The following is a 12,507-nucleotide window of genomic DNA, read 5'->3' on the forward strand; positions in this document are numbered from 1 at the left end:
TTTTAAATTTAATGTCCAGGGAAAAGGTAATGACCTTGACCTGACCTCGCCTTTAATATAAAACAGCCAAATCTAATCTTTCTAACACCATCACTAAGTGTTAATATCTTCTTGATTCTGTGAAAATTTCATTAATTTTTAAATACACATGTACATGTACAAGAAATATATTTTGGTATGAAAAGAATCCTACCTTAAAGTACCCAAAAGTAAACCCTTGTCACATGAATACACATGGGATGTATGAAATATGTCATAGCTTCTATCAATCAAAAATTATAATTTTGGGCAAAGTTACAAATTTTGCGGACAGACAGACGAAAGGAGAGGACAGAACTATCTATCTTCGATAAGAAGGCAATATAAAATTTATCACCGACTTACTTAAAATTACACAGGTTGTAATGAATTATCTCTACGAATATCTTGCAATCTCTACATGGCCAATCGGCAAAAGTTGCCTTCTTCTCTTTGGAACATGGTCCCGTCCTTTGCTTCCAGGGGACCGTGTTTTGCCCTGTTTGTTTGTACATCACTACATGTATTGGTTACAGAATTTATGAGATTGATCATTTCTTTCGCACGAACTGTGTCAACATTATAAATGTGCTTCAAATTTACTTTATTATTGTTTGTAAATCTACATGCATGTTCATATATCTAAATGCATGAATATATTATGAAACGGATTTTACTTTGGTGGCATGGTTTGTATTTAATGATATCCCAGTCAAAGAAAGATAACTACAGTATGAAGTGCTTACATTATAAATAAAACAGCGCTGGATTGTTAAATTAATGCTACTATCGATTGTTTACAGCATCTTATTGTAGGACATACAATGTATTCAACACTAACAACAAAGGATTTATATACATAAAATACATTTTCAGAGGCACTTAATTCGGAAATATATTTTTTAAAAACCAATAGTTTGATGGGTTTAAAATTTTACTTCCGAAGCAAGTGCCTGTGATATTTTTTTTCTTTTTTTGATTTTGTTTGAATAAATGTACTTGAAGTAGAAATCGTAGGTTTTCTATGGTGCTTAAATACAGTATGTGATTTGTTTCTTTTTCAAGGTAATTTGTTGCAATTTTTTGCACCCATTATAATCACTTTCAAAAAAGTCTTTTTAATTTAATCTTATCTGGCAAACATTGTCTAAACTTCCTATCTATACATAAATCTATAAGAAAAATTGCTGATTGTTTTTTGGGGGTGTTTGTTTGTGTTATTCATACTGAAAAGTGTAAAAATGTGTCCAACAGGCTGATTATTATTTAGTCTGGAACACACTTTTAAAGAAGAAAGTGTTTAGAAAATTATGTTTTCTTATCAGTGGTATCCAGATTAAGATTTTGATTTTTATTATATTCTTTTTAAGCCAGAATTCAACTTATGTTATGTACACATATTCGCTGTAGACTGTCAAATGAATTTACTACATTTCGTTTGCTGTGAGCCGATTATCATACAGTAACAGATCTGGGTAGTTCTAATGACCAATGATGAATAGAGAAATGTTTAAATGAATGAAATTGCAAGTTAATGAAGAACACGTGCTAGTATGCTTTCTATGCACGTACTGATTTTTATTTTATTTTCAGTCTGTGATGTATATGTAATCGATTAAAAAAAGCAAACGGAAAAGTTAACATCAGCTTAAGAATCTGCATGTTTTAATATCTGATTAAATATTTTTAACCAAAACAAGGATGAATCAAACATATGCAGCATGCTTCGGATAAAAATGCATTTTCTTCTCAAGGTTGTTTAATTCTTCCTCTTTCTACGTAACGTGTGTTTTTTCTGTATTAACTTACATTTATTTCCTCGAGTTAAGTAGTAGATCACGACCAGAATTTTTTTTTAATTTAACTATACATATATATATTTTTTTCGATAAATACATTTAATCTCTTTCACACCCTTTTCAGTACTCGTGTGTGCTTGGTGCCTGTAGTTTTGACATACACCCTCAGAACTATCTATGAGGACGTGAATGCTATCAGGGGATTCTGTTTTATGTCCTGTTTGAAAATTAACTTAAAAAGTTATGAGAAAAGTTTGCAGACTTCTCTCCAAATTTTTTTACTCAACATCATTTTATACCCGATTAATTCAGAATATATGATATACATGTATAATGATTCATAAAACTATTTAAACACGTTATATAGAATTCGAAATGAAACATGATCAAGGTCATAATTTAACATTGTAATAAATACATAGCTACAAATTTTTTTATCATGTTAAATTCATTTTTTATCTAATTCAGAAATTCTGAAAAATTTTAATTGTCTAATAGACTACCGACGTTTTAAAAATTTTGATTATAATATTTCTGAATACATGTACATGTTTCTATTGCATTAAATTGTCATTAAATAGCATGTAAACTGTGTAGGACGTGCTTAATGCCTGTGAAAACATCCTACATAGTTTACTTGCTATTTATTTATCATGCACTCTCATATTGTTATATTTTGTTGTATATATGTTTTGTTATTGTTATATATAATCTGCTGTGTCGTAAGACGCTAAGAAACATTCCAGCTTAAAATTTCGTTCGAAGAATACAAATCAGGAGCAGAGCAAACAGACCTCTAAAACATTATGTATGGGATCTTGTGCCATGGAGGAGTAAGCAGCCCCTGCTGACCGATCACATCTGCCATGTGCCGGCAAAATCCATAGACAATTCAGTGTGTCAATATATGGACTATCAATTAGTATGAAAGACGTCCATTAGTTTTTGCCTTAATGCTTGATTGTACTTACTGACAAGGTCATTTATTAGTCGCAAGTAAAGTATGCTCTTGCGTATTGAATTAACTGAAATACATGGATCTCTATGCAAGTGATAATAGTATGTTGCTACAAGTAAGGGAAGTTGACGATCGCGACGGAAAAGTTGAAGTCATCGCGTTTATCATAAAGCTTTGCTGTTAAGCTCACGGGGTTATATCGTGTCGGCATATGAATGGAAGTAATGATTGTTTCTTCATAATATGTAGTCGATATATCTAAATGTTTAGTTGAAGGCCATTGAGTTTTTTTTATGCGCCCGGATCGATAGATCGGGGCGTATATTGTTTTTGTCCTGTCTGTCTGTTTGTCTCTCTGTCTGCCTGTTGTCAACTTTATCTTTCGATATTACTTTTGAACCGTAGGAGATAGAGACTTCATATTTAGTATGCATAGTCCACTAATTAAGCTCTTTCAAATGACACCAAGATCAATGACTGTAACGTTGACTGTGACCTAGATGCTAAAAATAGCTTTTACGAACTTTATTGCCACTGGGAGCGTAGTGTTTCACAAACACATTTTGTTTTCTCATGTATAAGATTTTTAATAACTTCTGCTTCGTATAAATACAAAAAAGGTCTGCTAATAACAAGGCGCAATTGATACCTTCGGGTATTTCGTCAGTGGATTGTTGGAAGACCCGCTCTCCAAAACTACACAGAATTGTATACCAGTAACTTACGATATAGACTGCTCAGAGTGCCCAGTAAAAGTCTACATCTAATTTACCTTTACAAGGTGACGTCTCGATATGATTAAAAATGACATATGCAATCAACCATGCTGCTTTCGGTTTCATCCGTGTAATCGGTCAAAGCTAATGACTCACGGCTGGTTTTACAGATCCACAGGGGTGCTTTATCCACCAGTGCATCTGATTCAACTTCTGGTGTTTTCAGGGGTCAATGTTTACTCTGCTCTCAATGTATATAATAACATGACTAGATTATTTAAGAATGATTTCAATGTATTTACTTATAACATAACTAGATAATTTAAGAATGATTTCAGAGTATTTATACATCATAAAGTACAGTGGAAACATGAACGATCCTTCAAACTTGTGACAATACAAAAGAACAGAGCCTCTATTCCTAGTCGACAGCGTGGCGCAGAGGTTCTAGAGCGTCTTGTCTAGAGTCGCCAAGTAAGGAGTTAATCCTTCCGTTGCAGGTTCGAATCCAACTATTGGTGATGGGAACCGGTCAATCGTATGAAACCGTATAAACCGAGGTCCCGTGTCGCAGAAGGTGCTGGCACGAAGAAGATCCCTCCCTGCTCAATGGCCCTAAGTGCCAAGTAAAGGACAAAATTTGCAGCTTTCCACCGGCAAGGGCAAGTGGTGGTGTCCCCAAATGGGTGAAAAATTCTCGAGAGGGACGTTAAACAACAAGCAAACAAAAAAACTCTATTCTTAGTTTGAGAAGTCACAATATTTGGTCCGTTGATAGAAGAGGTAACCACATCTAGACTGGCAATCAATGCATTACTACTAAATCGAATCTATTTATTCTCATGCACTAACACAAAATTTCAAAATATTTAAGAACACTTGCCACTCCTTTGATCCCATGGACACTCTACTGTCAACTTTGGTTCCTATAAAAGTCAAAATGGTAACGAAAATTAGGATGACTGAACAACATTTTCAACAAATGATGTCACATCAATTGCGAGTACTTTTGTTATTTTCATTTCTTCGTGTCTTGAAATTTCATTTTCGGTTACATTTTATATTCTGTAGTTTGATATGATTATATGTCACTTTATTGCTTTTCCAAAAGACTGAAAAATTCAAAAATGTTAAACTCTATCCAAATTTTGTTATTTATATAATAATTATTATATAAAATATTCTGGATACAGCTAGCGATATGAAGGAAAACACTTAGGGTGAATTCACCATGCATCGGATACCCTTGTACTTCAGCAAGTTCTAGCGATATCGCTACCGACGGAAAATTATCAAAATGGAGTTTAACATTTAGTTTGTGATTAAAATACCCATTTGGGACACAATTATATGCCCTTTATTGACAAAATATCCTCAAAAATCGAGTTTTTAGTGATAACGCAAAATTCACCATGGATCGGACATTGTTTACCATGCATCGGACAGACGGTATTTTGACCAGAAAAATATCAAACTTTTATTAAAGTGCTTTAAAATGCTTGATATGGATATATTTTTATCTTTTATCTAAGAAATAACCCTCAACTTAAATTTAACTGACGATATCGTTGCACAAATGTAGAACGATTCAAGAGACCTCAGTCTGCCTTAGAAATGCTTTAAAATGCTTATAATGCGGTAATTCGCGCCCTTTTTTCATGGTTTATCATACTCTAGTTTGTAGAAATAAATTGAGTCAAATTCCAGACCTCATATATCGATAACTTGTATTTTGACTGAAAATATAGAGATTTTATTTTCCTTTTCCGTAAAAAACAGCTATCAGATGAGTTCTGTATGAAAATGGTAGTACTTACCATTGCATCGGAAAGTGTCCGATGCATGGTTAATTTGTGTCCGATGTACGGAGAAATGAACATACTAGTGAAAACCAGTTCTATAAAGAATTATACGAACATTGAAGTGAAATTTCTTTAAAATTTATGTAAAATTATCAATCTTTGAATTTATTTACCAAAGTCTGACTCGTTCCGCTGAAGTCGAATTTAAAGAACGATAACTCTAAAAATCGAAAATTCATAAATTTCTGGTTATTCCCCTTTGATGATGTAAAATATGACGTAACTTCAAGGCCATTCTCGGGGTATTTTTATTACAACATGATAATAACAATCGGTGTCATTAAAAAATTTAAATCTTCAGCTTCTAGACAGAAACAAATAAATACATGGAACTCTTAAGTTAAAAGAGAATATGTTGTCTAAAGTTGTCCGAAGCAAGGTATGTGTCCGATGCATGGTGAATTCACCCTAAGTGTTATTATACATATATGAATGGCTACTTTTGTTTTGGAGGTTAACTGTTGAAATTGAGACCTCAAACGGACAAGTAGGTTGACAATGGTTTTCCTTCCGAGGGGTGTTATCTCAACTGTTACCATTAACAAGAGGCCCACGGGCTTTATAGGTCACCTGAGTATCATGTAACAACTTTCCAACAATTGAATTTGGTTCATGTTTTAAACCGGAGGCCATGAAATTCTCAGTTTTGAAAGATGCACCATTGCTCATCATAATTATACACTTAGCATGCTTACTATATAGTTACTTAATATATACCCAGAGGTAGGTCAGAGTAATCAAGAGAAAATGCATTCCCACTTTATAACCAGTTGTGCACCCCATCCCACAGGAACCACTGACCCTTAGACCACATATTTTGAAAATTTTGGAAAATGGACCACATATTTGGAAAATTTTGGAAATTGTATCATGAATTTTATTTCATCGTAAATGGTTGATTAATACCAAAGAACAGATTTCAAAGCACGAATTTATTTTCAGACTATGTACTCCCGCGTACCCCTGACCCAGAGGCCCTAAAATTAGCCATTTAGATGCGCCTTTTTTCTTAAAAATATACATGTGTATATACTTAGATCATTGGCTTAATACCAAGAACCAAAGGAAAAGATTTTCAAAGAATTCATACATTTTCACTATACAATCATTAGAGCCCCGCCCTAACACCAGAACCCCCGATTCAGGGGCCATGAAATTCACAATTTTGGAAGAGGCATCTTACCTCATCATAATTATGTACATAGTTCATTGCTTTGATACCCAGGAGCAGAAAAGAAGATTTTTAAAGAACTTATGCATTTTCACTATATAATCAATAGAGCCCCACCCTAAGACCAGAACCTCTGACCCGCAGGGGCCATGAAATTTTCAATTTCGGAAGAGACAGGCTTATTCAATATGACTGTATATTGGTTAGTTTTATTTCATACACAGGAGCAGAGAAGATTTTTAAAGAATCAATTATGTATTTTCACTATATAATCCATACAGCCTTGCTTCAGAACCCCCGATTCAGGGGCCATGAAATTCACAATTTTGGAAGAGGCACTCTCGCTCATTATAATTATATAATTAGTTTGTTTAATATCTAGGAGCAAAGTAGAAGATTTTTTTTTAAAAAGTATGCATTTTCCCTATATAATCAATAGAGCCCCACCTTAACACCAGAACCTCTGACCCTTGGGCCATGAAATGTACAATTTTGGAAGAAGCAAACCTATTTAATATGACTTTATATTTCTTAGCTTTAAATTATTGAATACCCAGGAGTAAAGAAGAAGATTTTTTTAGAATCAATAATATTTTCACTGTATAATTAATAGAGCCCCACCCTAACACCAGAGCCCCCGATTCAGGGGCCATGAAATTCACAATTTTGGAAGAGGGACTCTTGCTCATCAGATCAATATACTTAGTTAGTTTAATACCCAGGAGCAAAGATAAAGATTTTGAAAGAATTAATGCATTTTCACTTTATAATCAATAGAGTCCTACCTTAACACCAGGACCCCTGACCCTGGGGCCGTGAAATTTTCAATTTTGGAAGAGGCAGACTTATGCATTATGAATATATACTCAGCATTGGTTAGTTTTAAATTATGACATACCCAGGAGCAGAGAAGAAGAATTTTAAAGAATCAATGCAATTTCACTATATAATCAATAGACCCCGCCCTAAAACTAGATCCCCTGATTCAGGGGACATAAAATTTTATTTCACTATTTTGGAAGAGACACTCTTGATCATCATAACTATATGCTTAGTTAGTTTGTTTAATACCCAGGAGTAAAGAAGAAGATTTTGGCCATAAAAGCCAGTCAAGAGACACTCTTGCTCATCATAACTATATACTTAGTTAGTTTGTTTAATACCCAGGAGCAAAGAAGAAGATTTTTTAAAAATTAATTTATTTTCACTATATACAATGTAATTAAAAGAGCCCCCCCTTACACCAAAACCCCTGACCTAGGGGCCATGAAATTCATACTTTTGGAAGAGGCACTCTTATTCATTATAACTATATACTAAGTAAGTTAATTTTATTCCCAGGAGCAGAGAAAAGTTTTCAGGGGCGTAGCTAGACGAAAATGATGTGCACGCCAAAAAAGGCAGGGGTTCTGGGGGCCGCCTTGAGACCCCCTAGTGGGTCCAGGGCGAAGCCCTGGTGGGAGCCCATGGGGCTAGGCCCTGGAAGCTCCTGGGTTTTCAAGTTTAGACTGAACAAAATTTACAGTATTTTTAAAAATAACGTATGTTACGAGATGAAGTCAACTTCGCGATATTTTGATTTATGACACCAAAAAATAATAGATCTATCTATTGATATTCAAAAAATATTTCTTTTTTTATTTTTTTATAAAATCAAGTGCATTGTCTGAATTTTTGTGATTACTTCAAAAAGGTATTTTTAGTTCCATTTTTTTGTCTAATTTTTAAATAATGAAAATAAAACAAAACAAAACAATTTCAATCCAGCAAATTTAATTTCCCCAAAACGTGCGGCGTCATGTTTCATGTTTTATCGTTTAGCCTTTACCTATTTTTATTTGTACATGTATATATATCTCGATAAATTTTACTATTATTTATCAGTCATTGGTGCTAAGAATTTTTATAATTCTTATTGTTTCACCTAGTGCTTCCACTAGTTGACACTTAACTCCATGTATGATCGGCCACCAAAAAATGATTGTAGCAACACGGTGGTTATTTATTTATTTATTATTTATTTATTTTTAGAAAATATTTAGTAGATGTACTACGTATGTCTACACGATCATACAGAGGCCTGTTCTCTTATTAGAACAGAGATTTTGAGGCTGGAAGCACTAGGTGAAACAATAAGAATTATAAAAATTCTTAGCACCAATGACTTATAACGAGATATATATACAAATAAAATCCGGATTAACTATAGGTATTACATATATAACGTTAGGCCTGCAGGCATAGTAAGTTTACACAGAATCTTTTAGGAATTTAATTTTTTAGATGACGATATAATCATTTTTTTAATGATAAATTTTATAAAAATGCACAATAATTTTTTTTTTGGACTAAAAGATGTGCATGCCATGGCGTGCTGGCGTATAGGCAGCTACGCCCCTGGTTTTGCAGAATTAATGCATTTTTACTACGTATAATCAATAGAGCCCCGCCCTAACTCCAGAATCCCTGACCTGGGTCCATGAATTACACAATTTTGGAAGAGACACTCTTGTTCATCATAACTATGTACTTAGTTTATTAATACTCAGGCGCAGAGGAGAAGATTTTTAAAGAATTAATGTTTTTTCACTCTATAATCAATAGAGCCCCGTCCTAACACCAGAACTCCTGACCCTGGGTCCATGAAATTCACAATTTTTTTAAAAAGAGGCACTCTTGGTCATCATAAATATGTACATAGTTATAGTTTGTTAAATACCTAGAAGCAGAGGAGGAGATTTTCAAAGAAGTGATGCACTTTCACTACATGTATCGCGTATAGCACTTTAAATAATACACTTTCACTAAAATATATATCGCGTATTTTTAGGAATCTACCGAAGGCGATCCTAAAAATGTTTAAATGTATTGTTGTCTCGTATAGTAAATAAATCTTAAAAGTGATTTTGTTAATAAATGTTTTGTTTGATATGCCCCTCCCCAATCCAATCGTTTCTCCCTTTTGTTTATATTCATATAATTATTACATTATATTATAAAACTTATATGTATAAAAGTGCTTAAAAACGTGAAATATAATTTAGCGTGTTAAGGAGAAGTTCCCAATTTTAGAAAATCACAGTGGAGATATTGTTTACAAATCTGTGAGAAATTGCACATTCTATATATGTCAAGTATGAAAATATGATTATTTAAGAACGCACTAGTCATGGATATAACAATAGTTTATAGTGGTAATAAGAAATATGCGGGTCCTAAGACATCAAGGGCGAATTTCCTACACTGGAGATCTACCGGAAAATGAAATCACTATGATCATTATTAAGCCTTCCCAAGTCGACGCAGAGTCAGAATTGAGTAGGGAATGACGCTAGGATGGACTCTACACTAAACGACACTTTAAGGAACTCAACAGGGGTAGCCTTGACCATTGAACAATATGAATTTCAGGAGTTTCTTAAGGATGATATAGCTGTTGTAGTTTATTTGATTCTGTTGTGTTTTGTGGGAACCATTGGGAACGGTCATGCTTTTATTGTGTACCACGTAAGGTATAAACCCTCAAACCATCGGACCTTTGTGGTCTGGTTAGCTGCCATTGATTTCGTTGCATGCGCGGTCAGTGCTCCATTTGAAATTGTGGATATTCGCCATGGATACACATTTGACTCGGGTGCTGCTTGCAAGTGTTTCCGATTTATAAACCACGTAGTCAGTATCGCTTCGGGGCTTATGTTGGGAGTTATAGCCATAGAACGATATAGAAAGGCGTGCTGTCCATTCGGGAGACAAATATCCGAGAAAGAGGCAGCCATCGCATGCATGGTCACGGTTGGTGTTTCCATTCTTTTGGCGATTTCTTCATTTTATTTGTATGATGTAGCAGAAAAACTCACTGATATTCCAGGACTTTCAGGCACAGATTGTACAACAGGCTCCAGTGAAGGCCAGCAATCTTTTTTCCGGATCTATTCCCTTCTTCTTCTTCTTATAAGTACTGTCATTTTTATTATATGTATCGTTGCATATTCCTTCGTTGGCAAGAGCTTGTACAAACAAATGACCTTCCGTCAATCGGCTCAACTGAAGAATGTAAAGAAAACATTGAGCGGAAACTCCATCAGTAGCGATAACAAAATGACTGCTTCGTCTGTCCACATGAAAATGGTACCTTTGAAACAAGAGGGTAGCAGTTCTCATCACATTCAAGACGAAGAGTCTAGTGTGTATTCCAATAAAAACAAAATCACGCGGAACACCGTAGACAAACCTTCCAGTAAGCCTTTGATGCAAGGGAAAGCCAAGCTGGATCGAACCAGAAGGATCACTCTGATGTTTCTCATTGCCACCGCTGTGTCGTATGTGGGGTACCTGCCAAACCTCATTATTCTGGTTATTAGGGCGGTGCGGCCCTCGGCCTATGAAAACCTGGCACGTAGTCTTGGAATGTTCACTTCAGTTCTACTGCGAGGATATTTCTTGAGCAATGTGACTAATCCTTTGGTGTATTGTTTTGTAGACGATAGGTTTCGCAAGGAATGTAATTTATTGTATAGCAAAGTATTTAAACTTCCTTCTAAATGGAAATCTCAGACAGTGTAGCATTGTATATACGGTATATCGCTTTCTTCATGTCATATCATGTTTGTTAATTACTGTAAATCACTTTATTTGCGAGAACTTTATTTTTGCGTATTAATGCGTGACAATGTCCTCGCGAAAATATCTTTCTCACATTTCCTAAAGAGTATATAGAGCAGTATCAATAATAAATGAAAAATTTGTATCGATAATAAAAAATTTAATTTCTATCTCGCGAAAATAAGGTCGCAAAAATTTGGTGATGTACAGTATTGAGCAATAAACTCAAAAGTAAAGATATAGCAAAGTTAACATTTTTTGTTTTTGTTTTTAAAGTGATCCATTTTGAATCTGGACTCTTGCAAGTATCTGTTAGATGAACAATTCCTCTACATTGTTTTATTTATATTGTTTCCACTGTAACACACTTGAAAATTTGAGGAAAAGGAAGAAAAACAGACACTCTTAATGATGCATTTCGACGCCCTCTTTCACAAGGGAAGACAATTATCTGAACTAGAATTTCTAATCTTTGTCTTTCGAAAGAGGTATTCATCTTTACTGAAACTAAATTGTACATGTATATATCGGTTAATTGATTTTTAAAAATGCGATGTATCTAGTTTAAGTTGATGAAAAAGTTACAGTTGATGAAAGAAAAACAACAAACCAAAAATTGACTATTCATACATGAATAAATGTTCTTCATTAATTATTTGGTACAAAAGATAATTCTGTGGAGAAGCCCGTGCTTTATATAGTTTTCTCGTAACAAATATCTTTATACATACATGTATTATAACGAAGTTCATAATTTTTTATGGTAAATCTGGAGTCTAGTTCTATGACTTACAATAAACTGAGTAGTGCTCGTGATTTTTTCCCTGCACCCTACTAGTCTTAATCCATCCCTTTCTGACGAATAAAAAGTGACTAAATGGCAATCGCCTAGATATCACATGCAGGTTAACAACTGCGTTGTTGATGATTATTGCTTTTTACTTAAATTCACTTTAAATCAATATTTTCTATGGAATACCTGTTGGCAAACTAAAAGTAATTTTGCATTTAAACTACTGTAGTCATACCACATGTAATTATAGCTTTTTAAGTTCTCTGGTGAAATACATGTACTATGTTCTAAAAAGGGGACAGATTCCGCAAATTATAATTATTTCTTTGCTGTATAGACCAATTTTTATGTGAGTTACCTATATTTACCTAGATGACGCAGGGCGATGGGCTAAACATAAAAAAAGACCTTGACATTTTCTCAGAATTGATTAAATGTATCAAAGTTTGTTAAAGTTAGTCGCACATTAAGCAACTGTGGGCAATGTGAAAACCATCTATCCTTCTGTATTCAATAATCCAGAAGTGAAAAAAATTTAGATAGATCACATGATCATCACGTACTGATTCTTGCTGAAAAAGTTGGTAA

The 12,507-nt window shown here is 34.1% G+C and overlaps 1 protein-coding gene across 1 annotated transcript; it reads left to right on the forward strand.

Annotated features, from left to right (window-relative positions):
• The first annotated feature begins 9,759 nt into the window (after positions 1–9,759).
• On the forward strand, positions 9,760–11,378 carry LOC134234765 (cholecystokinin receptor type A-like). The gene has a single exon (XM_062716812.1). The coding sequence runs from the start codon at positions 9,861–9,863 to the stop codon at positions 11,085–11,087; it is 1,227 nt and encodes a 408-aa protein (XP_062572796.1). The 5' UTR covers positions 9,760–9,860; the 3' UTR covers positions 11,088–11,378.
• The last annotated feature ends 1,129 nt before the right edge of the window (positions 11,379–12,507 follow it).

This window comes from Saccostrea cucullata, unplaced genomic scaffold (genome assembly GCF_032062105.1).
Source record: "Saccostrea cucullata isolate Sc308-1 unplaced genomic scaffold, CSIRO_AGI_Scuc_v1 ctg16018, whole genome shotgun sequence".
NCBI lineage: Eukaryota > Metazoa > Mollusca > Bivalvia > Ostreida > Ostreidae > Saccostrea > Saccostrea cuccullata.